The sequence below is a fragment of the Nuphar pumila genome, chromosome 12 (assembly GCF_984573655.1).
Source record: "Nuphar pumila chromosome 12, dmNupPumi1.hap1.1, whole genome shotgun sequence".
Lineage (NCBI taxonomy): Eukaryota > Viridiplantae > Streptophyta > Magnoliopsida > Nymphaeales > Nymphaeaceae > Nuphar > Nuphar pumila.
In genome coordinates this window covers 4,504,154-4,525,653 of record NC_143260.1, presented here as the reverse complement: position 1 = coordinate 4,525,653, position 21,500 = coordinate 4,504,154, and the positions used below count along the sequence as shown (strand labels likewise).

Genomic DNA, 21,500 nt, shown 5'->3' with positions numbered 1-21,500 from the left:
TGATAGATCCAACCTCAACATGAAAAAAAAACCGTTCGGATCATGATTACAATATTTTAATTAAATTTAAAAAAATACACCCGCATTTACGCTCTGCGTATTAAAAAACATATTTCCATCAAACTAACTTGGGTTATTATTAATTCAAGTTGAGTTAATAAGATAAAATTATTGAATTACCCTTAAAATTTTATTTAAAAAAAAAAGACACACCTAAAGCTTTGGCAATAAAGAAAAACACGCCTAAGTTTTGATAGTCACTGCATACATTTAATAGCAACTTTGATGTAACTAAACCTTAGATTTTTTTCAATTAACCATGAAAATTTTAAGTGTATTTTTAACAATAGTGAAAACTTAGGTGCGTTCTTGATTATTGCAAAAAAGTTTGTGTGCATTTTTAAAAATATTCTTTTAGTTAAAGTGAAAATCTAGGCTTTCAGTGTAACTAACAGATCATCGAGATTCTATTCGAAAAACAAGGCTAACAGATATCGAGATTCTATTCGAAAAACAAGGCTAACAGATATCGAGATTCTATTCGAAAAACAAGGCTAACAGATATCGAGATTCTATTGGAAAACTAGGCTTTCAGCGTTAAGTTAGCAACTAATCCAAAACTACGTTTTAAACATGTTTTTTATTGTTCAATTCAAGCGAAAAACCCTCATCACCCACACGTTGGCGGGCCTCCATAAGGAGAGGGCCTTCAAATCCCTATCACTAAGGTCAATTCCCAAAATAAAGACCAAAAAAAAGATTTCGCATTAGATGGATATTGAACTACAAAAGACTTGTGGCTTATGTAGCCTTACAAGAGAAGTTGGTTATTGGACCCAAAATAAATTGTTCATATCCAAATCTGATATGGACCCAGGTCCCACTATGGACCCCTGTTATTTACATATATGGATCTCACACATTTCCAATAGCTACATGCCTTCTTCTCTCAATGTCGACCCTAGGTGAGTTTGAACCTTGTTTACAATTCATTGTCCACTCAGCACCTATGTCACCTGGGTATGGTGCGGAGGGTAAGGCACGACAATTTCAAAAAATGTGGGTATGGGGCCACGACTGTATATATCACAAATACAAAATAAATTTAAAATAATCTAAATATATATTATATACTAAAAATATAAATTTATAAACTGAAATATAATTATAAATTATAAATTGAATACAAACTTTGTCCGGAGGGTAAAATGGCATGTCCAAGTGTCACACATGTCGACATGGGGATACACGTGTTGACATGGGTAGGGAGGGAAAAATGGAGTGTCCGGGTACCATAGCTCAACACTCACCTTGCACTGCCATATTCAATTGCAACTGCTGGAGTTTTGAGAGTTACAAGCTAGTTCAAGGACATAATTCAGAATCGGCAATAGGTAGCGTTCTAGTGTACAAGTAGAATGCCTACAATTCTGTGAATATCCCTATGTTGCTTTTAACGTCACTATCTTCCAACGAGTGTCCTTATCCTGTTCATATAGAAGCTTCTTCATGCCATAGTTGTAAGGCCTTTCAACTTTAGTTAACCCATCATATGTCTTGAATGAAATGCAATCAACAAAAAGTTTTACTACCATCATATGTCTTTGAGGTCTTTCCTCATACATGTTACAAGGAAAGATTTCTTTCCCATGATTATCTTTAAATTGGTCACTTTTCTCCATGCATTGATCATCCACTACCAAGGGGCTGCAACTTTCTACATTCAATTAATAGCATATTGCTGCTTACAGTCATAACCACTTAAATGCTCCTTGCTTGTTCCATCCTAGTTCTCAGTTTCATGGGTGTAGGAAATTAACTTCTCCATAAGCCATTGATCAGAATATCCATGTTCATCTTTCACAAGAGCAAATGACACCTGCATACCTTCTTTCTTGTGTGTAGTGACGTACCTTACTGTAGATGGAGTATTGTCTATAAGCACTTTGTTGGGCAGTTTCTGAGGCCACAACACTTCATTCGACTGTGGCGTTTTGCCAAATACCTGGTAGGATTATGAAGATTCAACACTCCAGGTGTTCCCAATTCGGTCAAGCACATCTCGGGTGTCCACGAGTTGGTGAGATAACATGTCGAACATGTCAAATGCAACCTTTTTGGAAACCCAGTCCGAACAACAACGAGTTTGAGGCATTTCATCAAACACTTCCCAGACACACCTGAGGGAGTTTCGGTCAGTAAATTGCAAATCAAAATCAACTTTACAATTCTATTCCTGAAATCCTCATGCACCGGCTCCTTATCTCCTGGATCAACAATCTGCATCTAAGTGCAAGGCACACACAAAAGCAACAATAACAAAATAACAGGTGCTATCTCTTTCCTGTTCAAATTGAGAATGCCAATGAAAGACAACGATTGAAGGGACTTTGTGTGAACAACATAGCGGTGTGTCAAAACATTTCGTCCAATGAGGAAGGGGGCGTGATAAATAGAGCATGTACTGTGGCAAATGCTGTAAAATATTTGAAACATCAGTTTTTCAGGGACCCATCGAAATCCTTGCAATCAAGGAATCTTAGATACCTCATCTTTCTAAAGGGGATTTCAAATTTGAAGTTTCCAGGAGTTGGAGTTGGCTGACTTTGGTGCCCACCCAACTCCTTCGGTGCCTTGCTCCCAAACATAGCTTAATGGAAACCAATTTTCCATTCATTAGAAACTCAATTTTATATTTAGTAGATGCGAGTTTTTTCTTTATTGATACCAGATTGGTACCAACACCTAGTACTGGTACTTCTTCTAAAGCAAGAAACTTTGGGGCATTGCGTCTATGAAAAAAATTACTATTATAATTAAGATTTCTTCTTATGTGCCAAGAGGTGCCACATTGACCGTGACTCTGTCTTCATGTCGATGATGTAAAAACTCCATGAGTTCTGTTCTTATACTTACCCGATAAAGCTTCTAGTTGGCTTCATGAGTTCTGTTTTCTGCTACTCCATGAGATAAGATTGCTTTCAATGAAAACACAGTATCTTGAAACATACCTCCTTCATCTGGGTCCCCTGCTCAGTCTGCATCTGTATAGGCCAATATGTCATGTTTCGGTGTTACCCATGAAGATTGAGCATATATGAGTCCATCACCCACTGTGCATTTTAGATAGCGAATAATACGTTTGACGACATCCATGTGACCCGTCTTTGGTTCATGCATGAACTGAGATACTTGATTCAGAGAATATACAATGTCTGGTCTAGTAAAGGTAAGATACTGCAACATGCCCACTAAATTGCGATATTTGTTTGCATCAGGATACAACTCACCATCACAAATGTTGAGTTTTTGATTGACAACACTGGGTGTAGGAACATGTTTGCAATCTATCATTTCTGCTTTGGCCAGAAGATCAAGAGTGTATTTGTGTTGAGTTAATGACATTTTTTCATCTTATCTGTCCACCTTTATACCAAGAAAATATCTTAGTTCTCCAAGATCTTTAATCTTGAATCACATACTTAGTAAAACTTTAATTTGTTGAATATGGTCTGGAGCATTATCAGTGATCACTATATCATCAACATATATAAGTAAGAAAATCATAGTGGTTCCATCCTTGTATATGAATAAAGAATGATCTAGTTGGGAACGAATGAAACCGTGGTTCTGAATCTCTAAGGAGAAGCTTTCAAACCATGACCTGGAGGCTTGCATTAAACCATACAATGATTTTGTTAATTTACATACATATTCTTTTGGGTCTCCCTCTGCATAACCTTGAGGCTGCTCCATGTAGACTTATTTTAAATCCCCACGAAAAAATACATTTTTAACATCAAGCTGACTAAGGTTTCACCCATGTTCAATAGCCAGACCAAGGATAATACAAACATTTTCCATTTTCACCATTGGGTTGAAGGTATCATCATAATTTTGACCATATTCTTGGGTGAAACCTTTGGCAACACGACGTGCCTTGTATCATTCAATGCTACCAACCAGTTTATACTTAATCTTATACACCCATTTGGATGAATAACACTACAATGTGAAGTACAAAGCAATTTCCCGACTTACCCTACAATTATGAATAAGTGAGTGCATCTATACACCACCTTCAGTGGGTGAGGCTGACTTACCCTACACTACATATCACTTTAAATGGATCCCTTGACCCAATCAAAGTGACCAACCCTTCTAAATAAAAGAAGAAAGGAGGAGGAGAGAAACCAAAGTCAGGGATGCCGCCCAAGCTTCCTCCTTCAGAAAATCGATAAAAAAACCTTCGAAGAAGGAAAAAAAACACTGATCCCACACCTTATCTTCTCTTTCATATCCTCTATCTCTTATTAGGCCTAAGCATAGTGGCAAAATTAAGTTAAAAACTGTAAAATATCGGCAACCAAGAACTCGCGAGAATTTGATGTTTTTAAAATCTCCTATTTTTGGCAAAATCTCAGTAATAAAAAAATATAAAAAATATTTTTATAAATAAATATAAACAAATATTCAAAATTTAAAACCATAGTTTTTCATGATAAATACCCAATAAAAACATAAATATCACATTAAAAACATGATATTTATGCTTTTGATGAAAATCTCATGAGAAATTATTGTTTTTAACTTTCGGGTAATTTCTTGTGATATTTTAGCAATATTTTCATAAATCTCACAAGAATTATCACTAGGAGCCTAAGTTCCTACATGTGGGGCCCATATTTTGCCTTATTGCATATATGATAATGTTTGTACATCCACATTGAGATGTGAAGCATTGGTATCTACTGTCCCATCGGGGCCATGAATGTTTTGGGGCTGCCTCCCTCAAGTGGTCGCCACAAAAATGAGCTGCTCTTGAACACCTCAAGTTTGGTTCGACTTAATTCCAAGTTTTGCCAAACCCCATGACTCTAATTAAGAATGTAAATCGTTCGGATTCCAATCAGATATGGCCCAATATCAATTCCAACTAGGGATGGCAGTGGATCAGGGGAAAGCGGGGCCCCACCCTGTTTGGACTGGGGATGAAGGGTATGAAACGGGGATGGAGGCGGGGACAAAGGTTAAAATCCATCCCCGTTCGGGGATGGAGGCGGGAATGGACGTACACTTTTCCCCATCCTGCCCCGTCCCCACCACGATCCCTGCTTCATCCCCGCCCCATTCCCGCCGTGACCCGTCTCCGTCACTTTTCCCTGCAATATCCCCGCCCCGCCCCAGCCTCATCCTCGTTTGAACCGGGGATGAAAGACATGAAACGGGGATGAAGGTTAAAATCCATCCCCGCCGGGGATGGAGGTTGTAATCTTGAGGCGGGGCGGGGGTGGAGACCTTATCCCCCGCCACACTGCCATCCCTAATTCCAACTAATTTAATGTTGGCTAAACAGATTTAGATGGCAAATAACTCATACCAACTTCAACCTTTTACATGTAATTAGATTTGGATATTCACCAAGATATCGCAGCTTAAATTTGGTAGAGGAAAATCAAAACCATAATTGCATCCTATTATAATCAGATATGGTTTTGACTTGTCTTCCATTTTGCTGAATATTCAGATTTAAAAAATATCAAAAAAATTATTCGGATAAAATGTGATCCATTGACATCCCAGAGCCTGTTTTTTTTTTTCAATTGGATCAAAACTAACCCAGCCTGACCCAGGTGGACTTCCATGCTTAATCACACAAGGACACGTGGCTACATCACAGACAACCTCTCCCAACGATGAACGATGCCCAAGCGATCACGCAGGATAACTACCACGCGGAGTCCCCTACACCACCACACTCCCTCTCCACCCAAAAGAAATTTTCAAAAACAGTCAAAGGCTCCACCCTCCCACCACTACACCGACAAAGCGTTACTCCGCTCCCTAACCGTTGACCGGAACAGACGCCTATTTTCGTCCTAAAAAGTTAAAAAAGCCAACCCAACCCCCTTCGGTTTTGGCGCCACTATTTAAACCACCCGATCGCTCCTCCCGAGAATCTTCCTCCCCGTTTTCCACGCGAGAGAAAATTTCACCTTCCGTTTTTTCTTGTTTTTTTCATAGCTCCGGAAAAGGAAAGGGAAAAGAATTCCTCAATAATTCCCCTCTGCAACTCGTCATTTTCTTTACTGCAGGTGAAGAAAAAAAAGGAAAAGTAAAGAAAGTAACCCTAATGCCGATCGCTCAAATTCTTCGCTCCGATCACGCGAAGGCGACGACGTGCGCGTCCCTACTGGAGGAGTTGCAGGTATTTGCTGTTTCCGTCGGTTTCTGGGGTTTTCTTTTGGCGTGGTTTGATTCGAGGATTTCCGCGCTTTTTTCGTTCTTCTTTTGCTTTTTCTTGCAAATTGCAATGGATGTGATAATGTTAGTGATGAGCGCCCTTTTGTTGCTCCTTTTGCTGTTTTCCTGTGTGAATTTGGTGAAAATGGCGCTGATTTGCTTTCTATGGTATGTGTTTGATTTAATCGCACAATGCCGATCTTGATCGCGTGTTTTGTAGGCAGAAGCCGCAGAACGGTGAATGTAGGTTGAGATTGTGGTTTATTTGGCTGGATTGTAGATTACACTGGTGTGTGTTTTTGTTTGTATGTGCGCGCCTGCGTGTGTGTGTGTGAATACACACAGATATGAAGATATGTATGTGTCTACATGTACACAAATTTATGCATGTTTTTTGTTTGTTAAAATAACTATAACTGAAATGTGGACACTGTTTTTGAATTCCTTGTTTATGATAACGATTGAATTACAGATACTGTTTGTTAAATTGTTTGTTTACGATAATGACTGAATTGTGGACGCTGTTTCTTGAATTGCTTGTTTATGATAACGATAACACTATGTAGTTTTTTTAAATCAATAAGATCGATATGCAAAATTTTCATCTTAGAATGTATGTATGTATGGTTTTGCTTGTTAAAGTAATTATAAATGGAATTGTGGATACTGTTGATTGAATTGTTTTTTTTTATGATAAAGGTAAAAAAGTGATGTAGTTTTTATTTTTTGAATACAAAATCTCCTAGTAGGCTCTTGAAGATGGTGAATTTGGCCATCTCTTTTGTTTTTGTTTTAATAGCATTATGTTTAGTGATGTTTCTTGTTATTGAATGTTATAATGATTGTTCATGTTCAGCATTTTACTAGCATTTCATAGTTATTGAATGTTCACGTTTCTTGTTTTGGTTTAATTTCACCACAATGCTTTTTTAATATTATGGTGTACATTAAATTGATGCCCTTTTCTTTGAGTTTATTTTTAAGAAATTTATCGTGTATCCATACAGCATTGTTGTGTGCACATTCGGTGCATTTTTCACTGCAACCGCTGCAATGACCCTGTTGTTCATGTTAATACTTTTGTTCTCTCTCTCTCTCTCTCTCTCCTTCCAATGGTTTGATTTAAATGCTTCTGTACTAATTATTCATTTGTATTTAAAATTTCATGCCATTTTATCTGTTTTGGCGGATAGGGTGCCAATGGGTTAGTTGTAGTTGGACCTAGTGGTGGACACAACACTTGGGTCTGTTACCCACAATTGAATCCAGTTATAACTGGACAGACCTTTTCCCATTTCTTCTTGTTATTGTGTTCTTAAGATGATGACAATGATGAATATCAATATTAACACACACACACACATCTTACTTGCAAGGACTACATGTCAACTCTTTCTATACACAAACAGGGTCCTGGTCCTAGTGAATCATCCCCAACATGACTATGTAATCTTATGGGATGGTTCAATCTTGCTTTGTGATTGAACCTGTTGGCAGTCCAGTCAAACTTGTTTTTTTCTATCTTTGTTTTTCTAAATTACTTATGGAGGTGTTGTTGGTGATGGTTAGAGAATATGGGATGAAATTGGTGAGAGCACTATTGAAAGAGATAAGATGTTGCTACAATTGGAACAAGAATGCTTGGATGTATACAGAAGAAAGGTGGATCAGGCTAGCAAGTACAAAGTGGAGCTGCACCAGGCACTGGCAGATGCAGAGGCGGAAACTGTTAACCTGGTTTCTGCACTTGGAGACCCTCCTTCATCTAGTCGGGTGTGTTATAGATTTCATGTTTCAATTTTATTGGCTCATGGATTTCTCAGATTTCTTGCTGTTTAGTTCATAATGCTGTATGGTGAAAGGATCTGGTATATATGTGATTGATGAGTACAGAGTACCTGGATGCATGCTTTGCTGCAGATTACTATAGATGGTTAGGCAGTGCTTTCAGAACGCTATTCCAATGTTTGTTGCATATTAATCTTCATTATCTGATTGCTTTGTTTTCTTCCCTAACAAATTGAGCTCATTTCTTTTGCTTCCAATAGATCACAAGGGCTCCACTCATCTGGTAGGGGAAACTTGTGGATGTCACCAGGTTGATGGGACGTCACAAGTTCGAAACCTGTGGGTGGCGTCCCTTGCGGCAAGGTTGAAGCTGGGTGTACTCCCCGATGGGCATGGGGGACCTCAAGGGTTTTCCAACCCGAGGCCAACCAATGTGCGGTCAGTGATGGGGGGCTTTTTTCCTTGGATTATCCAAAAAAAAAAATACAGGAGCTATTTTCCTTTTTTTTTATATTCATTGCCTGTTGGTATGCATTCATATGAACATGCAAAATCAGTTATTTCACAGATAGGTCATTCTACACATTATACTTCTGTTGCTTTGCTGTGAATTGTTGTTTTTATCTGGAAAATTTTACCAGGTAGTGGAGTCTTGTCGTTCCATTTCCTATTTCTTATTTTATCTCATTCTATTTGGGTGCATTTCTAAGACCTTCGGCTAGCTACCATGCTACTTCTGATTGATGTACCATTGTTGGATATGGTTGGTAGTTTCATTTTCTTTTCTACTTTTGTTATTTTGACAAATACATGTACGGAAATTTCCCTCACCCTATATTAATTAGAGAAAATCTCGATAACATGGAGATCTTTGGAGGAGAAGCTAGAAATATAAATGAAATTCAAAAGAATTGTTAATATTTGAAATAGAAAGTGGGAAATTCTTGATTAAGTGTAATACAATTTTCTTTTTTGGATTGATAAGCTGGGGTTAGGCAGACCCTGACCAAGTACATCAGAGATCAATTACATTTGGCCAACAAAAGGAAACTAGTCTGATGGTTTATCCTTCTAGCAACGATCATCACCAAGGACCACATGATTTGCCAGGTGCATCATAGTGTAACACAATTTTTAGAGACTAATAACATTATTGGATATAAATAATCATTTTTTAATGTTTATTAAGATTTTTGGAAAGATTACTTTGGATCATTACTTGTAACAAGGAATGGGGGCTTAAAGCTGTCAAGATCCACTATGAAGACTTCTGATGGCTCAACCTGGCATTGAAAGGAGTGTGGGTTTTCCAGTAGGGTACCAATATACTTTGTACTTCATCCATTTATGTATGATGTATATCTTAATAGGCTATGCAGGAAGCTGAAAAGTGAAAACAAGGATGATACCATTGGGCACTATTGTTTCAAAGTCAATGTTCGGTGGGTTGATCTCTGGAGGTGTTTTAAGAAGGAAGAAAACTAAGAATAAGAACCTATGGACTTTCTTTGGGACCAGGGAAAAAAGCAGGTTGGATATGGGACCATTCATGTTTAACCCAGTACTAGGTCAAATTTTTGGTGGGACCCGGTTCTATATCTAAAACTAACTTGGATGTGACAGTGGGGGTTTTAGATTTGGAAAGTATAGGAGGCACTATGGTATGAAATCTGCTAAAACAACTAAAATCTTTGATTTTCAAGTGGAAAAGCTGAATAGGCTGGGTCAAACCCAACTCCAACCCAAGATTCAAATATACAAGGCGTTGATGCCTCGTATATTCTGAACTAGACTTGGATTTGGATATACACTCTTCGGAACCAATGATATGGGTTGGATCTAGGCTGGAACTCTGACTCATTTGCATCTCTATTTGGGGATTTCATAGGCAACATCTATTGGAAACTATAAAGTAATGGATGAGAAAAGAAGTTGACCAATGTTGTAAGTATTGTACCATATCGTATGATACGGTACCACTTGTATCACGATACTAGTGTATCGTATCAGTATCATACAATACAACCTTGTATCGTACCATATCATATGATACAATGTGTATCATATGATACACCTTCGACACACTTTAAAAAGGGCCGAATCATAATTTTTTTCTTTTGGGTTTTAAAGACCTCTTGAGAGCTGACTCCCTCATTTGTGTAGATGCCATTATAGGAGTATTCATGCACCCTAGGAGTCGTGAGTGCAATTTGGAGGTCGATCTGTACCCAAGGAAGATGACTTTTGTAGATTGCTCAAGTAAGAGTTCATTTTCACTTAAGTAAGATAAGGTAAAAAATCATCATTTTTTGTCTCATTTATGTATGATTGAAGTTGAAGGAAGGTAAGTTCCTTTCTTTGTTGGATGTTTTTAGAAGATATTACTTTACTTTTAGTTTTTTTACCCTTAATCTTAGTTTTTGTGCCCTTAGAACCCAAAATTTGTCCCTAAGTGTGTTATTAAGCATTGTTTTACATCTTTGTTGTGATTAGATTTAGTAATCCGTGCTTTAGGCGGTCGATGAAGAGTGAAAGTCTTGGAGGATGCCTCTCAAAAGATCCTTCATTGAAATATTGTACACCAGTTGATTGGGAGATGTGTTTGAAATAAATAATAAAGTGTAACTTTTGTAGTTTTGTAATGCATGGAGGATTATATAGATTTAAATGTCATGTTATGGGGCATAACAACTTCACCATGAAATTATGTAAACATTGCATTCCTACTGATATTCGTGTTGAGCTTTTTACTAGTCTTATAGAAGATGATAAAAAAAAGTCACGGATACATGCAACATTTGGGCGAGAAAAATTACCAGAGGTGGTCTTTGATTCATAAGATGAAGATGACCCATCATCATCTCAAGTTGTTGAATGATGAAATAAACGAAGAAAATCATTGAGCTGAAGTTTGACACTGAAGATGACTTTTATATATAGACATATAACTCTAGCTTGTATGCCTTTTCTCTTTACATGATATTTTGTAACTAAAAAATATAACTTTAACTTTTGTAATGAGTTATGAAAACTTTTGGCTTTTGAATGTATCATTATTTTGTCTTAACCAATTGTATTTGTGGTGATTTGATGCGTTGCTAAACAACCAAATGCGTGGCTGTTTAATGTTTAAGAACATATCTATGTTTAGTTATTCTTATTACATAAATAAATTGTATACTTGTATTATATGATTTTTTGAATTCTTATCACTGGGCAAGCACAATATGATTTTTTTGTTTTTTTATATTTTTAAAGATTTTTTAGTGAAATTTATGATTTTTTAAAGATGCTATGATACGATACGCTATGTATCTTACTTTGGGGCCGACCGATATGGGTTACAGTATGATACTTACAACCTTGAAGTTAACTATCAGATTTTCAATATTTTAACTCTTGTGACCCCTCTTCCTAGGAAAAATCTGTGTGGTATTGGACCATTCCAGTGAGCAAATTCATTTGTGTATTTGGTGGCCTGCTGTAAAACTCGTCCACTTGTTAATCTAAAAGCAAAAGTTTACCTCATTGTTGGAAGGACCCACATTGTGCTTGCCCAGTGATAAAAATGGTACAAGTAATTGGATATTTCCTGTTTCATGAGTTTGTATTCCACCATAGCTGATACTGGGCCAATACACCTATTTGGTGGATAATTTGGAAGGAAAAAAGTGATGATATTTTCAAGGGAAAGAAAGTCTGTTGTTTGCTTATGCATGTGGTGATCCAGAATTTCAATTCTGATCGTGGACTATGTCACATTTGGTACGGGTGCTGATGTAGGCATGATGTGTACTGTATTGGAATTTCTAGAAACATGGGTGAGTGGGTGTGGCTATATGCATGCATACACATGTATGTATGTATTCCACAACATGCATTTACAATTCTCTGAATAAAATATAAACAATTTTAATGTTATATAATTACTAGTCTATTGATTCTACCAATTATTAATCATTAAAAAGCAAATCAAGCTGAAAAAATGTCATGGTTACACTAAATGAATTAGTGAACTTCTAAAGTTTCTAATATTTTTAATAACCACAACAAAATAAAAATTCATAGGGTGAACAACATGCATACCAAAACTAGAAATATAGAAGATTAATTCTATGAGAATGAGCACAAGCCATAAGCTTATGGCTCATTTTCTGCTTCTTCATCAAGCACATCAAAAGAAAACAGATGGTCCGGATCACTCATGTCCATGTTGGGAGTGAAGTTGAACAAATCATGTTGTCTTTCTGAGTGGAACTCTTCTAGGTTGACATCCTAAAATTTGGTTGATCCACGCCTGCCACATTGTTAAAATTTAAAATTTTTAGATATATGCACCATGTATATGAATTCTTAGGTAATAAGACTAGGGTGTAACTACTTCTTTTGCACTTTGTTTTGTGCACTTCCCATTTTCTTGTTCACCAGATCCATTCCGTCTTGTTTATCTTATTCTTGTTGGGTGTAACATGTGCACACATTTCTGTAAACTTTATATATCTTATTTATCTTTCTTTTATGTGACAGTAGTTTATCTTATTTCTATGTCCCTTTTGTGCTGTTGATGCAGTTCATTTGTCTTGTCCTGGGCATCATGTTTTATTAATCTTTCTGAGTGGAATTTGAATGTGAACATGGCTACATCTCTTTGTATCTGTCCATCTCTTTTTTCTCATTTCTTTTTGTTCTCTTTGTTAAGTTGGAGAAGCCAAAGGGCACATTGAAGCTGCAAATATCCACTATAAGTCCTGTTCTGGAGGACCTCAGGCATAGGAAAGAAGAAAGGATCAAGGAGTTCTCTGAGGTTCATTTCCAGATTATCCGTATTTGTGGAGAAATATCTGGCAATGTTCAACTCAGTAACTCTGTAACATCTCCGCAAGTCGATGAACGGGACTTGACTTTAAAGAAGCTTGGAGAATTAAAGGCACAACTTGAGGAACTCAGAAAAGATAAGGTATCATGACAAAGATGGTGATAGTGTATTCATCTTGAGGGCTTCCTAGCTTCATCCTGTATACAATTCTATCTCTAGTCCAAATGCATTGGGTCTTTCCATGTAAATGTTTCTATGAATATGGGCTTCTATATATGTATGTATGTTGTTAGCTGGATAGATGTGTATGGTCTTCTTACCTGCGCTACTGCTGCTGCAATGATATATGGTGCCATAGCTGTGATGCAATCTCTGTGTTCCTTCTGGTAAAGTTTATAGAGTGTTTATGTTTTTTTGAAACATGCTCATCAACTTTATTTTTTCATGATTTTTTTTGCCAGAATGTTCGGCTGCAAAAGGTCACCAATTATATTCATCTCATACATGAGCTATCAGTTGTCATGTCCCTGGATTTCTTAAAGATAATAACTGGAGTTCATCCAAGTTTGGGAGATTCCACAAACAGTCAGACAAAGAGCATTAGCAATGACACTCTTGCCCGTTTAGCTGGATCAGTGCATTCGTTGAGGCAGGAGAAGCAAGAAAGATTGCAAAAGGTGTCACTATTTGTTTATTTTTTCTTTCCTTTGCACAGCTGAAGACTTAGCTGTTGGCTGGATAATGTTGCCTTCAAATCTCTCTCACCCACTCTCTCTCCCTTTTTTTGTGGTTTGTTTTGTTCCATTTCTTCAATATATTAATGTAGACAAATTTCATTATCAGTTCCATTTTCTACTTCACAAAGCATCTTAAATTATGCTTTAAGAAATTTTGTTCTCTAGCTTGTTTATGCGTTAGTATTGAATAGTAGCTTGATAATAATCACTGTATTAAGCACATAATGGAGTAGAGGGAAATCATTCTGAAATATGCATAGTTTTAGTAAGAATTAAGAATTGGTTTTTCTCTGAGCAGCTGGTTTTAAGAAAGAACATTGGATCTAATTCTTTCTGCTTCTTGAAATTAACAATTCCTTCCTGTAAAAGAGTACTTCTGTTTGGCGTGTTGAATGAAATGGTACATAGTAATTTTCTTGCAGCTTATATTTTGTCTCCCACAATGCTTTACTTCTTTCCTTTTTTTTTAAACTCTGATCTGGATCATTCTGCCATGGAGCTCATGCCATGACTTTCATATGAAGCTTATGTTGGAAATTTATTCGCTGGAGTTCATTTATTTTTTCGACAGAGAAAGCTGGGGTTAGGCAGACCCCTACCAGTAATACAAATATACCACAGGGATTCTAACTTGCAATGTCCTGACACAAGGTGACGTGCACTAACTGCTCCTGCCACACAAGCGGAGCCCCCGTTGGTTGTTACCTGGCTATCATATCACCAATCGATTTCTCTCGTTTATATCTGATTGTGCATATCTAATTAAGGCCATAGCCATGAAAATTATAGCCTTGGCTTAATCATCTGCCTAGAAGAGTGCCTCTACGAGCACACTTGGTTTGACAGATCAGCTTGAGGAACTTGGTGCATTGAGGTGGGGTTGGTGTTAAGTAAGATGGTTTAGGATTGGGTGAGATTTGTTGTTTCTTTAACAATTTTCTGTTACATACGAGGTATTTTTGGATCTTTTGTCTGGGGCCGTCCTTTTCCTAACGGTAAAATCCCTCTACTCCCATTTTTCACCTCTTAAAAAAGCCACAGATTCAGTGGTTCTTGCTACAATGTTAGAGTCCCTCCATTAAGGTCCATGCATTTATCTATTTTTTTCTCTGGACTATTTTTTTATGAAAGGAAGCTTACTCTCATGATCATGGTGGTTCTCTGCTGAAACTGTACATTAAATGCTTATGCATGTTAACTTTTTAAGGAGATTGCGAGATACATTGTCTCATTCAGTTGTAATGACCTGCACTTAACTAAACACATTGTGTACTGTTTAATTTTGGGAGTGTGTAATTTAAAGCTTGCGTCTTTCCATGAGTCACAGTTCTATATCTTCTCTGTCTTCCTTGTGTGTGCTATTGCTCCTTAGGTTTATGATTTACTTTTGTTTTGGTTATTCACATTTGGGTGATGTAAACTCTTTCCTCGGTTGTAGATGCAAACACATGCATATTGACATTCACACTGATAACCAAGAGAAGCTGTTATTTGTGCTGCTTATGACACATCGTTAAAGGAATATGTGGTCAAATTGTCTCAAGGAAACTGTCCTTTATTGTGTGGACACTGTTGTTTTTACTTCCGTGATGAGCTTGTAACACCATAAAAAATTTGATAAAAATTGGTGGTTTAAGTTTTAACTTTGGGAATACTCCGTTCTTATATTATCCATTTTGTTTGAAGCTTCAAGATCTTGGCAGTACATTAGTAGAGCTCTGGAATCTTATGGATATTCCTGTACAAGAGCGGAAGCGGTTTGACCATGTGACACGCTTGATTTCTGCTTCTGTTGATGAAGTGCTTGTTCAGGGAAGTCTTGCTCTTGGTTCCATTGAGCAGGTAGTATCCTTTATCTTTCCTTTTGCATTTTGGTAATCAATTAGCTATATCTTGCCTGACATTTGCATATATACCTATGTATATATGGTGGTTTCTGATTTGTGATCATTAGGTGGAGGTTGAAGTTGAGAGGTTGGATGTTCTGAAAGCTGGCAAGATGAAGGAGCTGATCTTGAAGAAGCAAGATGAGCTGGAAGAAATCTATAGAAGTGTCCATATGGATGTTGATACTGAATCTGCAAGACAGATTCTTATCGGTGTAATTGATTCAGGTTCATCTGTTTTTTTGGTCATCCTTTTTGTAATCAACCCTTGTGTTCCTTTTCCTGTTTAATTTGATTTGCTTATGTTGATTAATTGCAGAATCTGAATTTATAAGGGCTCCTGCTCACTTATTTTCTTGTTCTTCATTGCTCCTTTTACTCTTTTGTTGTGATCTGAAGCTGATATGGTTCCAGTCATTACTTCCTATATTTCTATTTCTACTACATCATGGTGTGCATGGTGTTTATCTTGAAATTTTGTGGCTGGTGTAGAGTTTTTATGGGTTCTATTTGTAAATTCTAAATTTTGTTGAGTTTTCCTGCCTACCGTCTTTTCTTTACATGCAGTGTCCAATATTATATCCTTTCTGGTTATTTATTTTCTGTAACCTTTAATTTTGCAGGTTCTGAGTAGTTTCTCTGTTTGCTATTTTTTCTTTACATACCAATAGCATTTAGAAGTTTTTTTCCACTAAACTGATCACTTCTATTTTGTTTGAAAGCAACCCTTTTTATTTTTCCGTGGAGCTTCCTTCATACTTTTCCATTTTTGTTGGAATATTCTATTTTTCCTTGTGAAAAGTTCTTCATTTAGTGCAATATGTTTTTATTGTTTTTATTTATGTTCTTTAAATTGAAAAAAAGTTGAGGGCTGAAACGTGTATAAGCTTGTGTGAAGCTTCTTGTTGAATAATCTTTTGGTGTGTTTATACTCTATCATGATTATAACACTCAAGTGCTTTTGTTTCTGTCTGGGTGGTTTTCTAGGTACCGTAAATCTTTCTGAGCTGCTCGCAGGCATGGATGATCAGATTGGGAAAGCTAAAGAGCAGGCATTGGGCAGGAGGGATATTATTGAAAAGGTGGATAAATGGATGTTTGCTTCTGAAGAGGAAAGCTGGCTTGATGATTATGAAAGGGTAAGTGTCTTAATAAATGCTTGCTAGTGATAGGTTGTAGTTGGATCTTTGTGGTGAGTAGATGGTTAATTTGATATTTGAAGATGACAGAATAATTACAGTCTTTGACTCTGAGGAAATGAACATGATGTTAGAAACTCTTCTGATCAATTTCATTCTAATGCCGTCCTATTTCTGCACTGTCAAACAAATGGTGGTTTTAGTGTTTCACAGTTATTAACAATTACTTACCTGCATGAACCTGTGTTAATTTTCTAGTTGGTGAAGTGCCTTAAATATTTACCCAAAATAGAATGAACAGTTGGAAGTGAGTTTATATGAAACATGGTCATCTTGGTAATTTAGTTTTTTGTTCCTGTTACATTATGATATTTTTATAGTTAATGGTCGGTGCAAGAATCCATGAATAATTTCAGCATTTGGTAGATCTGTAATTCCTTCCCTGTGTTGTTCTATCAGTAACTTGAAAAATTATTAACAGGATCAAAATCGGTACAGTGCTGGTAGGGGAGCACATAAGAATCTGAAACGTGCAGAAAAGGCAAGGATACTGGTCAGCAAAATGCCATGTGAGCAAGAATTCTTGATGTATTTTTAGTTTTGCTTCTTGAAGCTGTCTAGGCTCTATTCTGAACAAGCTGATCATCTTATTCTGTTTCTGGTTATATAATTGTTTGAGCCATCTTCTCTGATAAAACTAGCCTTCCCTTTCACATCCATCCACTCACGGAGGTCGATAAAGTTTGGGAAGGTTTTGTGAACTTCTGAGCTATGTTGGTTTATATGAAAAATTGATTTTGATGGGACCCCTCCATAAAGAAAAGTTGAGTAAGGTGGGGTGCTGCATTGCAATCCATTATGCAATACCCTGGCTTATCGTTATTTTTCTGGGAGACTTCTTAATTTGCTGTCTGATGTCGGGTTTATGTGCTCAAAGCCTCAAACCCATGTGGCTTTTGAAATTGCAAGGATGTGGCAGAGTCAAATCTTTGAATAAGAACATGCATTTTTTTCACGTGGTTCACTGGTCAAAACATTATATGGTTTACTGACATTCATTCATCTTTTATTGCATCATTTAGCTATGTTGGAGATGGTCAAAGCCAAGGTTAACACATGGGAAAAGGAGAAAGGGGTGCCATTTTTTTATGACAAGGTGCGTAAGCAGTTCACTATATTAGTTTGGCTTTTATTCTCTAAAGTTGAAGTCAGTGAGCACAATCAACAATAATTCTCATTTGTCAGAATGCTTTCTGTCCTTCATTAGTGAAATTTTACATTTATTACCTGAAGCAACATGTTTTCTGAGCATCCTTCTACCATTTTTAATGGCTCCATTTTTTGCATGGTGTCCGTCGTAGATCTGGCATCATACTTGAGCATTGACCCTCTCTTTTTAAAACTCAGGTACCACTGTTGGAAACATTGGAGGAATATTCTGCTATCCGCCAGGAGCGAGAAGAGGAAAAACGAAGATCCAGGGTATGATGCTTCTTTCTTTGACAAGACAACAGTTGGATATTTTTCCTTTTTTAATTACTCGTTCCATTCACAAATGCTGGTGGCATGGAATCATATCTATGGTTTTTTCATATATTTTGTGTTAATTACCTCATTAGGAGAAGAAATGAAGAAAAAACTGTTCAGCCTGCCTATGGACATTTAATTTTGGCTATATAAAGAAACTCAGAAAGGGAAAGAGAAAGAGAAAAATGTGAACACTTGGGTTTCTTGCCTAGATAGAAGGTGAAGCAGGAAGAGGACAACATACAACACAGTTTACTATGCTAAGAGGCAGCATTTGTCATTTGAACTGTTATGTTTCCAAACTACTAAATCATTAAATGACATTGTAGAGGATTGTCCTGGACGGGGAAGGCTGATTTAAGCTGAATATGGGAATGCCAGGCCATGTTTGCTGAAAAAGGACAGAAAAGAAGAAACATTGGGGAAAATAAAAAGGCTAGAAAACAGAAAATTATGGGAAAAAGTAAGCTCTTATTAGGCAGCTTTCTATTGTTGAATTCAAAAGTTTCCTTATTAGCTCCTGTACTTACTGGAGTGTCAACCATAATTACTGGAAGCTACTTGTCCCCATGGAGCCTGTTTTAGAGTGCCGACTCCAATCCCTTGTCAAGGACCCTCCACGAATAGAGAGTTTCCCTTCTGTTCTTAGTTAAAAAAAAACACACCATCAGTTTAACTCAAGTCCAACATAGAAGGCTTCACACCATCCATTTTCTTGTTTGTTTCATTGTGAAGGTAAAAATATGCAGACAAATTTCTTCCTTGCTTAGCAATTGCAGTGAAAGTGAAGCCAAGACCAAGGAAAGTAGTAAAATGTGCAGGCATCACATGCATGTGGTTCTGCTCTAATTTGATCACTTTGTAGTGCAACTTGATTCCTAGAAGAGATATGCCTTCCTGTACGCTTGGTAAATTGGGCTGCATTGTGGATATGATCGAATGGTAAAATTTCTCTTTGCCAAGGAGAAGATGCAGGTTTGATTTCTGGATGGATCCCTTCACTCTCTAAAAAAAAGATCTCTTTATTGATCCTGATTCCATTCAGTTGCCTTGATTTTGTTTCTAGTCCTATTCTGAAACAAGTAAATGTGGCTACTTATTTTGGGTGAGGCCAGCTACCATTGAGTCTTTAATGCTGAACTTAGGCTAGGCTGGATGACTCAGCAGTTCCTAAAATGCTGACCTTTATATCTTGAGAGCCACTTTGTTACAAAAACCTATATGGTGAAATTGCCAGAACTATTCAGAGTCCTAGTCCCTACTCCCACCTACTTTTTATCTGTTGGTCAGGATCATTTTGGCTTTATCAGAAAGGAGTCTTTGTAAGTGCAATTTCGCTTGCCTTATTTATGAGCTAAGGTGTGTTCAGTGTTTATTATGCCTAAACCTGCTTGTTCATCATCTATCATGTTTCAAATTCTTTGACTTTGTGAATTTTTGCAATCCATCTTGAGAATTGTATGACAACTTCTCTGTATCAATGTTTCTTGCATTTTACCCTTGTCCAAAGCACGGATGCTTGTAATGCAGGGAAACATCGTTGGAAGATAGCAATTTGTAAGCTTTTACACATTCCCTTCTGGTCATGGCAATGTGTCGTTCTGTTTTTAATGAGGCTTAGCTTAAGATTATCCTTTGTATGACAAAAATGTGATTCTTTCTTAATTCATCTGGTGAGTCTGTCCTCAGACTCACTGAAGTATGTTTGGTCCTTTATTTAGTATTTTTTTTTTCAAGGTAATGTAATATGCCTTTTGATTGCATGTGGTGAACTTTGGCCAGGAGCAAAAACGCGTGCAGGATCAGTTGGCAACTGAGCAAGAGATGCTGTTTGGATCAAGACCAAGCCCAATGAGGACCTTCTCTTTGAAGAAGACCCTGAGCCAGAACGCAAGTGGAAACACACCATCTGGAGCTCCAGCGAGTCGGCATGTTTCAATTGTTCCTCCTCGAATGGGGTTGTCGGTTGGTAAGGAGCTAGCAAAGGGTGGTCCTGAGGGTATACCTATAAACTACGTTGCTCTTCCCAAAGACGACTGTTTAACTCGAAACACATCATCTGCCATGTCTCCTTGATTTGTTCTTCATTTTTTATTTTCCTAATTAAAAGTGAGATTTGTGAATGGCAGATCTTTTCATCTAAGATTTGTAGATTCTGAAAATCAATGTACATTCTTGATGTAGGCATCAGATGTTTAAATCTGTCTCTCTCAGAGATGCGCATCAATGATGACAAGCCCAAATTATCCATGTACATTCTTGATCTAGGCATCAGATGTTCAAATCTCTCTCTCTCTCTCGATATATATATATATATATATATATATATATCATCAATGATGACAATCCCAAATTATGCATGACATGAATGCATGCATATGCTATTGATGCTTGTGTACTCCATGAAGCCATGCAGGATATTTATGGCGAGCCATATATGACAGGCTTCTCTAGTGGTGTGTAATCCACCTGCACCCATATGGCTCAACACCCAAAAATGCATGGTTGCATTCTTGAAAATTCGTTTGTGACAATCATGTGTGACTGTCTTCCTTAATATGTCCGCCAACAAGAAAAACTTTTTTATTGGAGTGGAGTTTTTTTTGGATTTATAACCTGAAGAAACTGCAAACGCGTGAAGACCTGGTCATGTTGTCTCAGCCTGCTATACCTAGAGTCATTGTGTTGGTGGCATAAAACTCCGAGGCTAGGACCCCTGCCCCCAGGGCCTGAGTTGGGCGTTGGCTTACATAGATGGACAACACCCATGAGAATCGAACCTTTACTGCCCTACTAACAGCCAAGGCCCCACCGCACTATGCCAACCCCCTTGGGGCTTATTGGAGTGGAGGTTGTGGATGGCGCCCATCATATTTGCTTTTGCTCCCCGCTTTGGAGAATGAATTAAGAGTTGCACTCTTGCCACTTGACGTAGGTAAAAGAGACTGGTTCTGCGCATTGCTTATGTTTGCATCTTGAGCATATTTGAATCTCTTTTTTTTTATGTCACCTGAAGAAACCATGTCTAGGCTCGAAGACTTGGTCATGCTGGCTCAGCCTGCCATAGGGGCGACTTGTTAATGTCACCAAGTTCGAAACCCACGGGTGACGTCTTTTGCTACAAGGTCGAAGATGGGTGTACTCCCTTGGTAGGTGGGGGGCACGCCATGGGTTTTACTAAGCAGAAGCCAACCAATGTACGGCCGGAGGGGGTGGGTGGGGGTTGGATTATAAAAAAAAACAATTTTCGTGTGCTTATGCATGTCATCTGGTGCTGCTCACGATGGCCGGCACCAGTGGCAAATCCTTTAAAGTGAATTTATGCACTATGCTCTCAAATGAGAGTCATTGTGCTGCTTGCTCA

At 37.5% G+C, this 21,500-nt stretch overlaps 1 protein-coding gene across 1 annotated transcript; it reads left to right on the top strand.

The window, feature by feature from the left end:
* The first annotated feature begins 6,056 nt into the window (after positions 1-6,056).
* On the top strand, positions 6,057-20,314 carry LOC149819722 (65-kDa microtubule-associated protein 5-like). The gene is made up of 11 exons (XM_089983319.1): positions 6,057-6,208; positions 7,813-8,016; positions 12,731-12,988; positions 13,309-13,524; positions 15,271-15,426; positions 15,539-15,698; positions 16,458-16,609; positions 17,091-17,178; positions 17,692-17,765; positions 18,017-18,091; positions 19,919-20,314. The coding sequence occupies exons 1-11, from the start codon at positions 6,134-6,136 to the stop codon at positions 20,210-20,212; spliced, it is 1,752 nt and encodes a 583-aa protein (XP_089839445.1). The 5' UTR covers positions 6,057-6,133; the 3' UTR covers positions 20,213-20,314.
* Positions 20,315-21,500: the final 1,186 nt, after the last annotated feature.